The sequence below is a fragment of the Lissotriton vulgaris genome, chromosome 4_1 (genome assembly GCF_964263255.1).
Source record: "Lissotriton vulgaris chromosome 4_1, aLisVul1.2, whole genome shotgun sequence".
Taxonomy (NCBI): domain Eukaryota; kingdom Metazoa; phylum Chordata; class Amphibia; order Caudata; family Salamandridae; genus Lissotriton; species Lissotriton vulgaris.
The window spans coordinates 351717311-351734951 of record NC_141691.1 but is presented as its reverse complement, the minus strand read 5'-3'; the positions used below and the strand labels follow the sequence as shown (position 1 = coordinate 351734951).

Here is a 17641-nt window from a genome sequence, read left to right as displayed (position 1 = left end):
TTTCCTGCGGGTTTTTTTTTTTTGTGGAAAAGCTAAGAGTGAAAGACTGAACATGGTGATGAGTACAATGGATTGAAGAACAAATTAGATGAAAAATATTGGATATAACTGAGAAATAACAAAGGATTGAGTACAAATTTGATTAATTGAATTCATTAAAATAGGTTGTCGCGGCAGTGGGTACCGGAAATTGGTGCCTTTGTGTTCTTAAATTAAGAGGTGCCATAAAGGTGGGGTACTTTGCAAGTAGGTCTCCACTGTGGGACTCTCTGGGTTGTCAGGCGTGGCTTCTTGATAGCTTGGCAACACCCTTGAGAGAGGCTGGTCTGGAGGTCTGTGGGGACCTTTACTTACACGGTGTCTTGTAGCTTGGGACTACTTATCAGCCAGAGTGGGTTTGGGTCTCTCTAGATTTAAATATCTACAGATATCGAGTTGGGCCCATGCACAGAGTTCTGTTAGGGGTAGATTCCAAATGGGAGGGGATAGTAGAATATTGACCCTGATGATGGACAAACCTCCTGTAACTAAGGAGATCTCATTCTGGTACAATCTGTTACTAGAAGAGGTCGACGGGGATTCCATTCTACCCGAAACATTGTGGAGCTCTTCATTTATTGGAAAAGATCTCGAGAATATCCCTGCTCTCTCTTTCAAAATCCAAATCACAGTTTGCTATGACAGGGTGGGAGCCACGAGGCTCCCGCCCTGCCATAGCAAACAGTAGTGTCCTAGGGGGTGGGCATCCCAGGATACTGCAGTAGCTGGCCCTGGGGGGGTAGTGGTCCCCAGGGCCAGCTAGGGCTCTCGGGGGGGCTGCGTGGCCCCCCTCCCACAAGGTACAAAGCCCCAGGGGGTGGTGGTCCCCGGGGCTTGGGGGGGCATTTGAGCCCCCCACCCATTTACTAGTGAAGCCCCGCTGGGTGGCGGTCCCTGGGACTGGGGGGCCCCTTTGGACCCCCCAATACATTAAATACTTTTGCCCTCTGGATTCGGCCCTTTTTGCAATTCTGAAATGTGATCAAAACAAAGAATTTAAAAGGATCAAACAGATCAAGACACTTTACTGGATGATGCACAAATTATTAATGAAGCGCATGCTTCGGTTTTTTATTTCACGGCAGGATCAGCACTCACTGTGAGGATTTTGCCGATTTGTTTTTTTTATATTACTTTTTTTTCCCTCGGGATCCTTGTGGGACCCCCTAAGCAGGCCTAGGTGGTCAAGGAGTTTCTACCCTGCCCCCTTTTTACGATTTGCACACTTGTTGCACTGATTTCTTGTGCCTCGGCTCTACCGAGGCATAAAATGGCTGTCAACACTTCCTGGTTTGGAGTGTTCACAGCCAATTAGCATTCAGCTTGTGATCGGGAGGGTGCGCACATGGTGCGCTGATCCACCGCGGCCATAGATATATATGTGTTTTTACTTTTGTTTTTCTCAGCAACTACTGAACAGATTTAGACCATTTAATAAAAAGGCACGAGTCTGAACCAAGTGCTACCTCTTTACTATAGTTTGGAGTAATTCCGTTGAGCAGTTCAGGCTGTAGTCGCTGCAAAAGTTTCCTATAGAAAATTGCATGGGGAAAACATGTTTTGGGACCCCCCTTTCTCCTCGGCCCCCACTTGACGAACCACCGTGAAACTTTCATGATAGGAGTGGACTAGAGCGGGCCATACGTTTTGAAAATTCCGCGAAGATTCGTCAATCGGCGCAAAAGTTATTGGGAATAGAATGATGCAGATTTCTTATGGAAAATAGGTCCTAACTATAACTACCTACTGGCGACTGCCAGCATGTGGTATATATATATAGATAGATAGATAGATAGATAGATAGATAGATAGATAGATAGATAGATAGATAGATAGATAGATAGATAGATAGATAGATAGATAGATATGTCAATCAATCAATCAGGGGTTTATATAGCGCGCTACTCACCTGTGAGGGTCTCAATGCGTTGGGGGGGGCACGGCTCCGGATCAGTTGAAAAGCCGGGTCTTGAGCACCTTCCTGAACGTGAGCATGGTCGACGAAGTGGAATTTCCTCTTGGATGTGTGGAAGGATACTCTCTTGTTGAGGTATTTGGGTCCGATGTTGTTGAGGGATTTGTAGGAGTGGGTGAGGAGTTTGAATGTGACCCTCTTCTAGACGGGGAGTGAGTGGAGCCAGTGGAGGCCACGTAGGTGTTGGGTCATGTGCTTGTGATGCTGTGTTCCGAGGACAAGTCTGGCTGTGGCGTTCTGGAAGGTTTGGAGTTTGTGTAGAAGAGTTCTGTTGATTCTAGCGTAGAGGGTGTTGCCGTATTCAAGTCTTCTGGTTATGAGTGCATGGGTGATGGTCCTTCTGCAGTCGGGGGGATCCATTTGGTGGTCTTACAGAGGTTGCGAAGGCAGTTGAAACTCATGGAAGCAACAGCGTTGATCTAGTGGTTCTTGGAGAGGGAGGAGTGAAAGATGATGCTGAGGTTCTGGGCATGGTATGTAGGCATGGGTGGGCTTCCGAGGGTGGATTGCCACCAGGAATCGTCCCGGGCGGAGGTGCATGTTCGAGGATGAGGATTTGGTCTTGTCTGAGTTGAGCTCCAAACAGCTGTCTTTCATCCATGCTGCCACGTTCTTCATTCCTTTCTGGAAGCAGAGTCTGGTATATTCGGGATTCTTTGTGAGTGAGCGGATGAGCTGGGTGTCATCGGTGTAGGAAACGATGCTGAGCCCATACTGTCTGACGAAGGCGACGAGGGGGGCCATGTAGATGTTGTAGAGCTTTGGGCTGAGTGATGATCCTTGGGGTACTCCACAGTTGATTTCCGTGGGTTCAGAGATGAAGGGAGGGAGTCAAATACTCTGGGTTCTGCCGGCGAGGAAGTATTGGATCTAGTCGAGGGCTGCTCCTTGTATTCCTGCATCGTGAATTTTGGCTGCGAGCGTGCAATATGAAACAGTGTTGAAGGCTGCAGAGAGGACTAGAAGGATGAGGGCCTCAGTGTGTCTTTGGTCTAAGAGTATGCGGATGCCGTCAGTGGCGGCGAGGTGGTCGGTCTCAGTGCTGTGGTTGCTGCGGAATCCAGACTGAGAGGCGTCTAGGATGGAGTTCTCTTCAATGAAGACGGTCAGCTGGGCATTAACGAGTCTCTCTGTGACTTTGGCCACAAAGGGGAGAAGAGAGAGGGGCCGGTGGTTTTTCTGGTCCGTTGGGTCTGCCATTGGTTTCTTGAGGAAGGGTTTCACTTCCCCCCGTTTCCAGTCATCTGGGCAGATGCCGGATCTAAGTGAGGCGTTGATGGTACGTCCTAGTTCGGGTGCGATGACGACGGCGGTTCTGCAGAATATGTGCGGTAGGCAGGGGTCCATTTGGGCTCCTGAGTGTGTCTTCTTCATGGTCACGGTGATGAGTTCAACAGTAGCGGGATGCAAGGACAAGATGGTTGGCTTATCGTCAGGGTGGGTAGGGAGGTGATGTCTGGCACTGGAAGGCTGAAGTTGTTGTAGAGGCCCTTGATCCTCAGATAGAAGTAGGAGCTGAGCTTGTCGCAGAGTTCCTGGGAAGGTGTGACATCCGTGGCTTCGCAGTTGGATTTTGCGAACTGCTGTATGACTTTGAACAGATCCTTGGCATTGGTCACCTTGGTCTGAACTTTGTCTCTTATGAAGGTCAGTTTGGTTTCTCTTATGCGCTGGTGGTATTCCTTCAGGGCACTCTTGTGGTTCATTTGTGCTTCTGTGGTTTTCTGGTTTCGCCAGGTTTTCTCTAGGCGTTTGCAGGAGCGTCTGGCTTCTTGAAGTTCTGTGGTGAACCAGGTGTGTGTGTGTGTATATATATATATATATATATATATATATATATATATATATATATATATATATATATATATATATATATATATATATATATTCTAAGGAGGCCAGCTAAGGCAAAAGTGTTTTTTTTATAAATAATTCAGATGACAGAGAGTCTTCCGGGTGCCTTTTTTACTCCTCTGAGGGGGTGATCTCCCGAGCAGTAGAATCGAGGACATGAGGAACCGATGGAGCATATGGAGGTAGTGGAGGCTCACATCGAGGAACAAAGAATGCACTTTTAGCACTTGGGTAAACAATGCACACACTCTACTTCTGTCATGTGCTCAGCCTACAATATTGCAATATGAGGTGGCATTACTACAACTGAGAGCCAACACCAAAAGACGAGGCCCACCCAATGAACAGAAGTCCAGAAGCCCAAGGGACGCAGTGTTCCCTATATGTCAGGAGAAATTTCTTGCAACTCTAGGCTGGATAAAGGCCAAAGAATACAATGTGGTGCTCAGAACTCTTCTGAGTGATGTCTTGGAGGTGAGTCTTTTCTACGCTGACACATTTTGTGAAAGACTAAAGATGTTGTTCTCCACACTGATCCCAGGTCTTCTGAGATATATCTGCTTACCTGAGTGATATCTGGAAGTGTGTGCAAAGTTGTGTTATCCCAGAACAGAAAAGTGTGTATTAACATCACTCAAGAGATTCATGACAAATGTTGGGTGAGGCAATACCCCTCAGCCACCTATTACTTTTGCACTAGCACTTTTTTCCAGCACCTTTTGCACATAATGAAGAAGTCATTGCATTTGGAACTATGTGTATATATAACCAATCTTTGATACAATTTGATTTGTTTGGATATATATTGGCTCTGCTGTATTTTTTCATTTTCTCTCTCCTCTATTTTGTTTTGATCACCATAATTCAGTTTGAATACTCTGTGGGAATCTGTTTCTCTTATTTATATCCTCAGTTAGGGCCATTTATGTCGGTATCTCATTCTACCCAGGTCCAAGGGCCTTTTTGGGTTACCCCATTATTTTATAACTGTGTTCACATCCGCCTTGTGGAATTGAGAAAAGAGGAATTGTTGTGCTGTCCACACTGTCATGGGAAGGACAATATTCTTATCTCAATGGTAATTACATGAAGCGAATTACACTGGCTTCCTTCTTGTCTTCAAATAAACTTTCCCAACAGATGGTTTGCTTAGTGACACCTGATTGCTGGAGTGCCTGGGGACCCTGGAAGCAAGTACAGCGCATAGGCGTCCCTAATGAGGAAGCTGTTTACAACTTTACTGTACGGTGTTTGAGCAATGTTTACACTTACAGCAGTTAGTAAGACTAAGGAAAATGTGATTTTGCCTTTGAGTTTTTTCCCATTCGCAGAGCAGCAGATTAGCGCTAACTCCGCATCATGGGCGAAAATATGGGTGGATTTCCTTTCATTAATATTCTTGTATCGCCTTTTCCCTCGGAAATGTGCTCTGGGTATGTTTCCTTTCACACTCCTCTGGGTGTAGTAAGATGTGGCATGCCATTCAGGCAAAATACAAGGCTCTATAACATTGCAGAACAGATTAAATGGTTTACCTCCAGCATCTTTACTGCAGTATTCATCTGCCCAATCACCGCAATCAGCCCACGGTAATACACTTCGGAATGAAGCAAATAAATAGAAGAGGCTGTAGGCAATGATAACATTGTAATAAATGGCGACTAGAGTCGAAATAAGCACCATGGTGACACCAACTCCTGTAAAAGAAAATTTGAGGCTATATTATTTTATGCCTAAAAACAAAGAAAATATAATTTTGCATGCTCATTGCACAAGTTAAGTGAGTTTATTTCAGTATACGAATCATTATAATCACTATACCATATAGGAGCAGAGAGGTGCAAGAAGCCCAAAAGATTTGGCGAAATTATACAACCTTTGCAATATTTGCTCAGATCTACAAAAGAATTGCGCTGACATTTGTGTAATGCACAAAAGCTATTTTGCGCTTAAAGTTAATCCTCACTCTGTGCCCAGACCCCTTTTCGGTAACCTCCTGGTAATGTATGCAATGGGGAAGGGGGCTGTCTGCAACAGTACAGTCCAACAACCTTAGGTTTTGGCTTAAAGCCAGCTCTACTAAATTAGCGAGATCTAGCTTTGCCCAAATCCTAACACCAGCTAAAACACTTAGGTGCAGATGTATCAAGGGTTTTGCATGTCGCAAAAGCTGCGAATCACAGTTTCGCAGCGTTTGCGACATGCAAAAGTGTATTTGGGATGTATGAAAAAAATCGCATCGCGTAATAAGAATTCGCATGTTTGCGAATTCTTAATGTGCGAGAAGTGAATAATCGCAGAATAATTTGCGATTTCCAATATTGCATTATCACACTTTAGCGAAAAATCGCAAATAAGAAATCGCAAGGCAAGAAATCGCATCCAGATGTAAGAATAAATCGCAAATAGCGAATTTCCAAAAATCGCACTTTAAGAAATCGCTAATAACACCAAGTAGAAGCAGGTGGTAAAAAAAAATAATTATAAAATAGCTCCCAAAATGCTTTTTCTTTCTCTACAAAATGGCGGGGCTGTACCTGATTGCCAGGAGGCTGCGCATCCAAGCTCTTGCCCAGAGAAGACAAAGGCAGGATAGAATTTTCAGATTACGCATTACGCTGTTTCAGCAGACTCAGGAGGAGATATATGAAAAATACAGGCTACATCCTCACTCCATTCTAGACCTCATTACTGAATTGGAACCTTTTTTGACACACCCAAAAGCCTGAACACAATCAATACCAACACATGTGCAGGTATTGTGCTCACTGCACCTTTTGGCATCTGGATCCTTTCAAACTGTAATAGCAGAGGTTGGTGGCGTGTCACAGAGTGCCCTATCACGTTTTTTCCATCGCTTCCTGGACGCAATGATAAATAGACTTCAATATCATATATATTTCTCAAATACACAGCAAGCCATACAGGAAACAAAGTTGGATTTCTATAAAATTGCAAGATTTCCTCATGTCATTAGATGCATAGACGGAACCCATATTGCCATCACTCCACCTGCAGCCATAGAATATGTATTCCGGAACAGAAAAAGCTACCACTCGCTGAACATCCAGATCATATGCAATGCAAAATACATTATCAATGACATAGTTGCAAAGTTTCCAGGGAGTACACATGACTCTTACATCTTCAGACATAGCGCAATTCATCGACGTCTCAGTGCTGGTCAGTTTGGAGATGGATACCTGCTAGGTAAGTAAAACGCATGCAAACATCCATCCATCCATCCATCCATCCATCCATCCATCCATCCATCCATCCATCCATCCATCCATCCATCAATATGGACTGGAACATACAATTACTAATTCCTCTATGACTTGCAGGTGATAGTGCCTACGCAGTGATTGATTTCATACTCACCCCATACTTGAATCTTGCAAATGCAAGTGAAAGACGGTACAACAGGGCACACCGGTCTACACGTGGGGTGATTGAATGTACATTTGGAATCCTGAAAAGCCGTTTCAGGTGCATACACAAAAGTGGAGGTGCATTGCAATACAATCCAGAGCAAAATTGTGACAGCATGTGCAATGCTGCATAATATGGCTATTCGCAAAGGCACAGAAATAGAAGTGAGTGACTCTGACACATCTGATGATGATGACAACCCTCCACCAAGAATGGCAGTGGCAGGAGTAGGAGCCATGGCTGGTCGTCAAAGAAGGGCAGAGATAACACGTAACTATTTTTAGGTAAAAAAAAAATATGAACACCTCTATCACTTTGGTATTGTCATTTTAATTCTGAACATGTAAAAAGTACTAAATGTTTGACTTATTACTCCTAATGTTTGTGAACTTAAAAGGGACATAAGTGTAAAGGAAAAGAAGAAATCGTCTCTATGCATTACTGCTGCATAGTACATCGAACACTTTAAATTCATTTTTTCCGCTGGCAGGTGGAAGCAGGTTGCTCCTGTGGAGGAATGGCCTCTTGCTCTGCCCCGGTAGTGGAACGCCTTCCACTCCTGCGTTGCACCATGATGTTGGTTGGGGTGGGGTTGTTAGTACTCCTACTGGAGTTGTCCTCGCTTTCTCCAGAGCAGAGGAGAGCGCTTGCACCTGATTGCGTGGTTTGCATGGTTTCCAGGACCAATGTCATTTTGTCCACACTCTCTACAACTGCATGTGTGCAGTCACTGAATTCACGCTGCATGTTGATGCTGCGACGTGTGAAATTGGTGGTGACTGCACATAGCCTGTTGATGGCCTTGGTGTATGTGTGCATCCTATCCTGTGTAGCCTGTGCAGCCCTGTTTCGTGCCTTTTCTGTTTTTAAAAGTGTCACATAGAGTTTGTCAATGGAAGCAGCCATGCATTCCTGGTTTTTGTTTGACTTCAGTAGCTGCCTATTAACGGATCTCAGTGCCTTATGTTGTTGGCGTTGAACCTGAAGCATGTTCTGCTCAAGCCCTGCAAACACTGTGACTCCTTCACTTTGTCCTGTGTTATTTGCAGATGCATCCAGACGGAATGAGCGCCCCCTCCTTGTTGTTTGTGATTCCTGTTGTGCGGCTTGGGAGGACACTGTGACTGTCGCATTGGGGACAGATTCAACATCTGAATTGTCATCCTGTACCATTGGTTCTAGAGGTGGTACACGACAGTGCTTCCTTTGAATGGTGACATGTTGCACAGGGGCATTAGTGACTTGCTCTTCATTTTCTGACGTCACATGGGGAGGTGAAAATTCTAATTCATTATCAGTCCTGGCCTCACTTGTATGTCCTGTGGATGTAGAGTGCAAAATATAAATTTGTGTTCATGACAAAATAAATTAATTCATGCCAGACTACTACTTGTACTGCATTGCTGCAGCATACCAAAGTACTACTCATGAAAATAACATGAGTGACTATGATTGAGAGTGTTACTATGTCAAAAGGAATACCACTCCCATAATGCATTGCTCAGTTCTTGTTTCACAGTGTGACTGGACTAATATTCCTCTGACATGCAGTGCACACACACACATTCTTTGTACACACACATGCATGCAATTTGCAGTCCTCTTACCCTGTGGGTTCAGAGCTGTCAATGGTAGCCACTCCACTCACACTTTCAGGTAACAGTGTGGATTCAATCAGTTCCTCATGGGGTGTGGGTTTGTCCACAACAGAAGGTCCACCACCTGTTTGGTTTGCCGCTTTGATCCTCTCAGCAAGTTTTTCTTTTGATCTGAGCCTCATGTCATACCACCGTTTTTTGATTTCATCAATGGAGCGTGTGGTGACTCCTACTGAGTTAACTTTCTCCTGGATCTCCAGCCAGACTTTTCTTTTCCTGGAGTCAGGTACTTTCAAGGCTTTCTTCCCAAACAGGTCCTCATGGTTACACACCATTTCTTCTATGAGCACTTCTTGATCCTTATCAGAAAACTTCTGCTTTCTTTTCCTCTTTTCCAATGCCTGCTCCTCCTGTGCCTTCTGTGACTCCATTGCTCACCAAACAGCTCTGCTCTGCCTCAGCACACTCTTACAACTGCCACTGGGTGTGGCTCTGGGTAGCAGGTGCAAGCAATCACTGGAACTTCCTGGTTGTGATGTCATCAGCCTGTTCCTGCATTGCATGGTTCCCGATTTTGCGATTTCTTAAATTACGAATTTCGCAATTTTGCGAATCGCAAAAAATTTGCAGATTATTTTGCGATTTTTAAGGAATTGCAATTTTATCGCAGAAATCTTCTTACATACCATTTTGCGATTCCCATATAGCGATTCGCAAAAAATCGCTATTTGGGACTCGCAAAATGGTTTTTTGATACATCTGCCCCTTGGTAAACTTGGCATTGCGCTATTTTCTATTATTCCTGTAATGCAGTGCAGCTGTTTTTCATGATGTACTCCGTTGCATGAACAGCAGTAAATTTGTGCCATTTACTTAATTGTAATACCCCTAAACCGGTCCCAGGATGCTTGTTTCAAGTTCAGGAAGGACCTGGCATGGCAGTTTAGGCTGGACTGTTCCCATGAGGAATAGGGTCAAGACTGATTTGCATATGACTGGGTCCAAACTGGGGTGACATAGTGATCAAAAGAACGATGGATTAAACCCAGATCTGTTACTGGGGATGAGTAGTTAAAAAGTTTCAGCGTTCCGTCCGTCATCTCCTTGTGTTTGTCCTAAGTTGTCCGGGTATTCCCAGACATGTGTCCCTTTCTCACTTTACCTCTGGATTGAAGTTAGCCTGGCTGCTGAGGGGTATTATCCTGAAACCAGTCCCAGGATGCTTGTTTCTGGTCCAGGCAGGACCTGGCCTGGCAGTTCGAGCTGGACTGTCCCCTTGAGGAACAGAGTCAAGATTGATTTGCATATGACTGGTGCCAAACTGGGGTGGCATAGTGAGAAAAAGAACAATGGATTAAACCCAGATCTGTGACTGGGGGTGAGTAGTTGAAAAGTTTTAGCGCTCCGTCCATCATCTCCTTGTGTTTGCTTTGTTCGCCCTAAGTTGGCTTGGTATGCCCAGACATGTGTCCCTTACTCACTTTGCCTCTGGATTCAAGTTAGCCTGGCTGATGAGGGGTGCTACCCCAAAACCGGTCCAAGGATGCTTGTTTCCGGTCCACCGAGGGACCTGGCCTGGCAGTTCAGGTCTGACTGTTTCCATGAGAAACAGGGTCAAGACTGATTTGCATACGGATGGGTCTAAACTAGAGTGGCCTAGTGAGCAAAAGAACAATGGATTAAAACCAGATCTGGGACTGGAGATTGAAAGTTTCAGCACTCCGTCCATCATCTTGTTGTGTTTGCCTGGATTGATGCTCTACCATTTGTTTAATATAGTGCAAAGAGTGACCAAATTGGATCCACAGAGAGTAGGGCACATCTCAGACCGCATGCGCGTTTCAGTAACTAATACCTCATCATCAGGAACCACAGGCCTTCCCTGACTGAATGACACCAAATGGATATGATCTCCAACCAGTAGACTGAACCCCTGCCAATGCCCACACCAGACATCCCTGCCTGTCACGCTGTTCCTCTTGCCAACTTCTACAGCTATTGAGTAGGAGAGATTGACCCCCTGGAACCACAGCCCTCACACCAAGAAAGCATCAAAACAAAAGCAAGAACACAAGGCACCAACAGCACCTCATGTAGCTCCACCAACACCATGCCGGTATAACCTTCCCTCCACCCAAGCAGAGGTTACTTGTGCTGTACACTATCTGGATCCCAGGGGTGCAAGTGGGCCCTGTTCCTCTAAAGTACCCGGTGGGCATTAAGTGCTGGTAAACCTTTGATGTAGCAGAAAGTGGTTACCACCGACACCGAGAATTAATTTCCCTACATCGTGCTTTGCCACCAAAGTTGCTGGTGCCCGCCTCAACTAGGTAGTTATAGGTATTCATTGCCTTCATCGTCTGGGGTCCTGCCTAAAAGATTCTGCTGGAGCATCCTTTCTAGAGCGCCCTACCTTTGTTTTAGGGTACCTGTGGAGAAGTGTGGCTCACTGGTTAGAGGAGGCATACCCTGAAGCTGAGATCAGACCCGGGACCAGGGTTCGATTCCCGACGCGGCAGGGTCCTGAACCCAATTGTCCACGGACTCGATAATTCTCGCTTCGGTGCCCACTCTAAGCACGAGTTCACACTATGCAGCTCTGGGCAACAAGCTTGCTTAAGCTCCACAACGGCCCCCCCGCGGTGGGATGCCCAGCATGGGTGATCTCACAGGGAAAAACCAGGACGGGTTCCCAAGGCAAGCGCCGAGATGCCCAAGGGTAAAATCGAGCGCTATATAAGAACATACATACATATTGCTCAAGTACTGGTGACCTCTGATGTAATAAATAGGGCACAGGAGATGGATCATTAAAAAGGCTTCTTTTGCAATTCACCGAGACACCAATGACTGATGCTTCAACAAGGCCTCCCAATAAATGTCTGTGGGTACAAAAGAAATATATATGCTACTGTACTGCTCATGGTGCCTGCAGATGCAGATTTCCTCTACAGATCTTCTACTAGGAACACTGAATAACATTAAGACTTTGAACATTTACCATTGATTAGGGAATACAACAAAGAATAAAAAAGTACAACACGCTTTGAGAGAAAAGTTCTATAGTGAATGAGAAGCAAAAAGTGATGGACAATTACATGTATTGTGTGATATGGAATTTGAGCACACCTGCTCCAACAGTACCTAGTAAATAGTAACTTGTGTGGTAATAGGGTACACCAACTACTGCTGCGAAGAAAGGACCTACACATGACAGTCCGATTACATGTCTAACATGCACTGCCACAAATAACAGAACAGTACAGAATTCCTAGCTTAAGTACTATGAACAGGATCTGATGGCCTTGACTTTAAAGTTACAGATGGAGACCAAACTATGCATCTTGATTACTAGTGCATAGGGAGAAAAGTACCTTTCCACGTATACAAACATGGATAGCCCTAATATTTATGGTGTCTCATGATGGATACATGCCATTAACGATGAACAATGGGCAGCACAATTTGAATAAAGACAAGAATAGGCCCAGCGATACCACAGGTAAGGCAACACAACAATTGTAATAGTTACCTAAGGTAAAACAGCCAATATGCTAGACATTAAATTTAGAACTATAAAACACCTGCATTCCGTTAGCCGCCAAGGACAAACTGAGTGATAATATAATACCAGTACCCTTATATGTGGCTTGCACTACGGTTTGGACTATGCTCCTCACCCGGCACAACATATTGATAGAAAAAGCTTGCCCAAGGAAGGGTGGGACATTTTCATTTGGGACGTTGGACTCTCAAGTATCAGGGTACAATGCACCAGGATGCCCACTTATTTGGACACAACCACAACAGCCGGGGAAAGGGAATTACTGGAAATGACCTGAGGACTTGGCACTCCACAGTGGATGCGAGGGCAGTGGACCTGTGGGTAACAAGCTTATGGGTGCAGGACACAGTGATTGCCCCTTGGTGCATAAGGAACACCAGAGATGACACACTAGGTTGTGGAGACATCAGGAATAACTTCTTTCTTCGTACAACCCCATACTGCACCTCCACCACATGCAGGGTAGAAGGAATAAACATGGAGGAAAGGCAAAAGGAAGCATGGGATGCATCATTGATTGTCAAACGCGGGAATGTTGAAGCCATTTCAGATTATCCTCTAATGCCAACAGCCTGGCCAGCTCTGTAATACTCAATGATTATAAGAGGCCTGCAGAATGTGTACAAAAGGCAAGTAACCTTCAAAGAAACTATGTACCCTTTTGTTCCTAAACAGCTTTTATGCAAGGTTTGCTCGGATAACAAGACTTGGGACCCACAGCATCTAGGTAGGTATTGTGCAAATACTGTCTACTGATGCACATGCAGCTGGCCTGTGGCAATCACACAATGTCCGTCTTGTATCACACAAATGGCACGTATCACCTTCATACTCTGATTGGTTACAGGCCTAATGTTTGTATAATAGTGTCCTATGTGGCCAGCAACGAACAATGTATTTGTTCATAATTCTGAGGATATATCCTTGTAATTTCCTTGTAACTGTATGTGCATTGGATATGTATTTAGCACTCTCTTTGTGTTTTATATTATAAAAGACCACACTGAACTTCAAATTGAACCCTAGGTGGGGAAACATCATTTACTACGAAGCGAATAACACGCATAACGTTTACCACGCGTCACTCACCACGCAAAGGTCTTTCCCACGCGTAAGCTTTCAACGACCGTCTTTACCACGCGAGTGGTATTCCTTCCTGGTTTTGGGGGGCTGGGGGGAGGCTAGGGGGGGATAATAATAAATAAATAAGAAGAACACGTTAAAAAAAACGCTCTACAATGCCTTAAAACGATGAAGGAAAAGAGCACGTCATAATAGAAGTCCGTTATCAGTTTTGATAGACGTGTTTTGACGCTTGTTTCCGTGGTCGGTGGAAGAAAGGGCTGATGGTGAAAGACGTACAGGGGTAAGATAAGAATCAAACCTTTGTAAATTAGGGTATTAATTAAGCGCATTATGAAAAAAAAAAAAATGTAAGGGAATCTGTTGTTTATTATAGTTTAAAACATCGATCTTTTCGTAGCCTATCAGTATCATACATTTTTTCGTAGCCTATCAGTATCATTATGTAAATGTAAATGGGACGTCAGATGTTTCGTAACGTTATGATTGCGGAGTAAAACCATGAGTTGTCAAATGCTGCGTGCAAAAGACACATGCGAACTAAAATTCGCGTGGTAAAGGCATGCGTGGAACTTGAAATCGTTGAATAATCATATATTCCCCTAGGTGGCTTTGTCTATAGTTCCTTTGTACGGAGAGCTGCTAAGAAACACGATGGTAGTGGGACTTCCATGTTGTATAATGTGGCCGAGGTATGGAACTATTCCTTTGAAGCAAGTTTGCACTTTGCACACAGTAATATTGAGCGAAAGTTCACCCAAACCGACATTGAGAACGAGAAAGATAAAAGGACAGGTATGCAGCATTATGGGATTTGCAGTCCCGGAAACAGCAGTAAAGAGTGTTTTGAAACATGTACAACGAGGGAAAACATGAAATATTCACCATTAGGGGGTTAAGAGGACAAACCTATACAAATGACTGTACTTACCTTGTTACATTCAAGATTGAGTTAAATTCGAGAATAATACCTGCAAAATGAAAATAGACTGCTCCTTTAAAACTGGAAGAAATGTCCCTTTTCAATGTCCATTAGTCAAGTTATTTGAAAGCTAAAAAACCCACCGTGACAGCAGCATTTGGCAAATGATTCAGAGTCAGTTGGACTCGAAACGCATAATGCCTGTTTGGCTTTTATGTAAATAAAGATTCTGTCAGAAGCAGTTGGTGTGGCCTGTCCGACGTTGCCGGAAGAACGCGTGTGTTCTTTTTAATTGTTATAGAGGTGTCTGACACACCTGAAGACGGGCCCACGATCCGTGAGACGGAGGCATTCCTTATGTCAGGATGTTGTCTGAAGCTTGGAGCTTAATCTAAAGGGATGTCCGCCGGCTGCGATATAGAACATGACCTAAGCTTGATGGATGGGCCCCTGTGTGAGGACCGCCTGAACTTGGCAATTGAACTTTCTTACAGCCAGGATCTGCAGGAGAATCTCCCCCCATGCACTTCGTGCTTGTGACTTTTTTAAAAGGCTGACGGAGAGCTGCTAAGAAACACAATGGTAGTGGGACTTCCACGTTGTATGCTGTGGCCGAGGTATGGAACTATTCCTTTGAAGCAAGTTTGCACTCGGCACACAGTAATAATAAGCGAAGGTTCACCCAAGCTGACATTGAGAACTAGAAAGATGTGGCGTGGCTTGGATGGCAAGGGGGAGAGTAGCCTAAATCCGGAGCTTCGTCCGACCACCGGAAAAGAGCCAAACTAGCTGCGTGAACGAGCAGCACGAAACCCAAAAAAGGGAGCAACACTTATGGGAATGGTGTAGGCAGCAGAACGAAGCAACCAGAACAATGAAACCGAACGGAATACAGCGAATTTAAGTACAAGCCCACGGAAAACTATCACACCACTGAGCTCAAACTGGCGAGCCCCACAACAGCAAACAACGAACGAGCGCATCCAAGAACTGAGTATCAAGAAGACCGCAGAAAGAACCAAGTACCGAAGGTCAGTCGCTCAGTAATGCTGCCGCAGAAAGGCACCCCGCCGCTGTATATGTGGAATAATGCCTGTTATTGAAGCAACAACAACGATAAACGCAGCTAAAGCGCAAGAGAAAGCGAAACCCACACAGGGCACAGCCATTTTGGGACCGAGAATAACAGCTCCAAGTGCGGCCGTGCGGAGGTAGATAACCGAAAGAAGGCAAGCAGCGGGAAAGAGCAGCAACCACAACACCGATCAGATGCTTTTGCGGCTAGCGGTAGCTCTCGAACAACAGCCGATACTCAACGTGAAGCAGCAGGTGCCAATAGCCAATAGTGGGAAGACAAATTTCCGAGAGGAGGGGCTAAAGCACAGTATACAAATCTGGAAAATTTGAGCGCCAAAACGATAAGGACAAAGCCGAGCGGAGAGAGTAACAAGCTGGGACAAACTGAGGTGTGTGGGCAGTGGTGCCAAGGGACACAAACAGGGCAGTGGAATACCCGCCAGAACAAACAAGAGTACCCAGCAAACACGCGTTCACACCCTCGAACAAAAAAGTAAAGACAGCGGAGTTCGAAGACAGAAGCAGAAAAGGCAACATCAGAATCCTAGGAATACCGGAAGGAGAAGAAGACGCCGCTGGTTCGTGCGTGGCACTTCTGCAGAACCTCATTCCAAAGCTAACTAATCTGGAATTTGAAGGGCCCTTTGAACTAGATAAAGCGTACAGGATACCAGCAAACAGACAACAAGGGGGCAGAACAAACCCGAGACCAATAATATGCAGACCACTAAGGTCACACCAGACAGATACCATATTTGGGGTAGCTAAGAAAAACCCCAACCTAGTCTGGAACAGTCATAGAATAATCCTCACACAAGACTTCATAAAACCGACGGTTGAAATAAGAAAAAGGTTTCTTGCCCTACGAGACAAACTAAGGAAGGAGAACATCACCTTCTCTTTCACAGGGCCAACAAGGTTCAGGATTAACAACAAAGGCATCACCATGACCTTTGAAGACCCAGAACAACTTTCACGCTCTCTAAAAGGACCTCCTATAGAAGAGATGGAAGGCTCGACACCGTCTGGGAAAAGAAGCGCATCACCCAGCACCGGAACCGACAGTGGTTAAGCAAAAGACAAGTCTATATCCCAAACACCTACAACAAGGAACACTAATGAGGCCAACTTGAAGACAAACTGTTGGAGGCAAGACACGAACTCTACAACAACTTTCTACCTCAAATGTGGCACATGAAAGCCAAACAGAAGCCAAGCTAACTTAAACAAGGACAATCGGAAGCAAGCCAGTAACTCTATGACTACAACTTCCTACCTCAAAGTCACACATGTTAGGAGAGAAGAAGCAAAACGAGCTCAAACAAAGACGATCAGAGGCAAGGAGGGACGTTATTTTACAACTTTCTACCTCAATATCCTTTACAGTCTATCGCAACAGCTATAAGCTAGCTAAAGACACATAGCTCAATTCCGGGGAGGGCGGAAGTGGGAGGGTCTTGCCATCATCTGCCCACAGCACGAGAGAATAATGGGCGAGCAGGAGGGAGGGAGGGGAGGGAGTGAGGGGGTCCGAAGGGGGTAGACTAGTTCGTTTGGTAAGTCTTGTACGTTATGTTTGTCATGTTGGTCTTGTGTGTCTTGTCCGCAGTATTGCCAACACCATAAATAGATCGACGGAAGCATCAGCACTACACAGCCTTAACTACGGCGCTAGCAGACAGCACAGCATTGCCACATATCAGGCGTCCAAGGCCATAAAATGCATTCACCATTGCAACCCCAACGATGACACAGCCGAGTAGCACACTACTTCAAACGAACCTAAGGTCATCTCACTTAATGTGAAGGGTCTCAATCCCCCTGTCAAAAATACTAGACTACCTAGCCAAAACAAAGGGAGACAATATACTATTACAAGAGACAAAACTAGGCCTAGTAGAAGCTGACAAACTTAGGGCTAGATGGATTGGCCAAGTTGCCTGCTCACCAGCAGTTGGAAAAAAAAGAGGTGTCATTACCCTGGTCAGCAGCAAATCCAAGATAACCATTGAAACCGCACAGCAGGATGAGGAGGGCAGACTACTGATTACACACATGTAAAGGGGTGAGGAGAAAATACTAGTGGCAAACATCTA

At 45.0% G+C, this 17641-nt stretch overlaps 1 protein-coding gene across 2 annotated transcripts in view; it reads right to left on the bottom strand.

The window, feature by feature from the left end:
• LOC147718740 (sodium- and chloride-dependent neutral and basic amino acid transporter B(0+)-like) overlaps positions 1 to 17641 on the bottom strand; it is a 425103-nt gene that overhangs the window by 281435 nt on the left and 126027 nt on the right. For both annotated transcript variants that reach the window (XM_086918726.1, XM_086918727.1), the window contains one exon: positions 5404 to 5565. In XM_086918726.1, coding sequence (XP_086774852.1) covers positions 5404 to 5565 — 162 coding nt within the window. The remainder of the gene's footprint in view (positions 1 to 5403; positions 5566 to 17641) is intronic.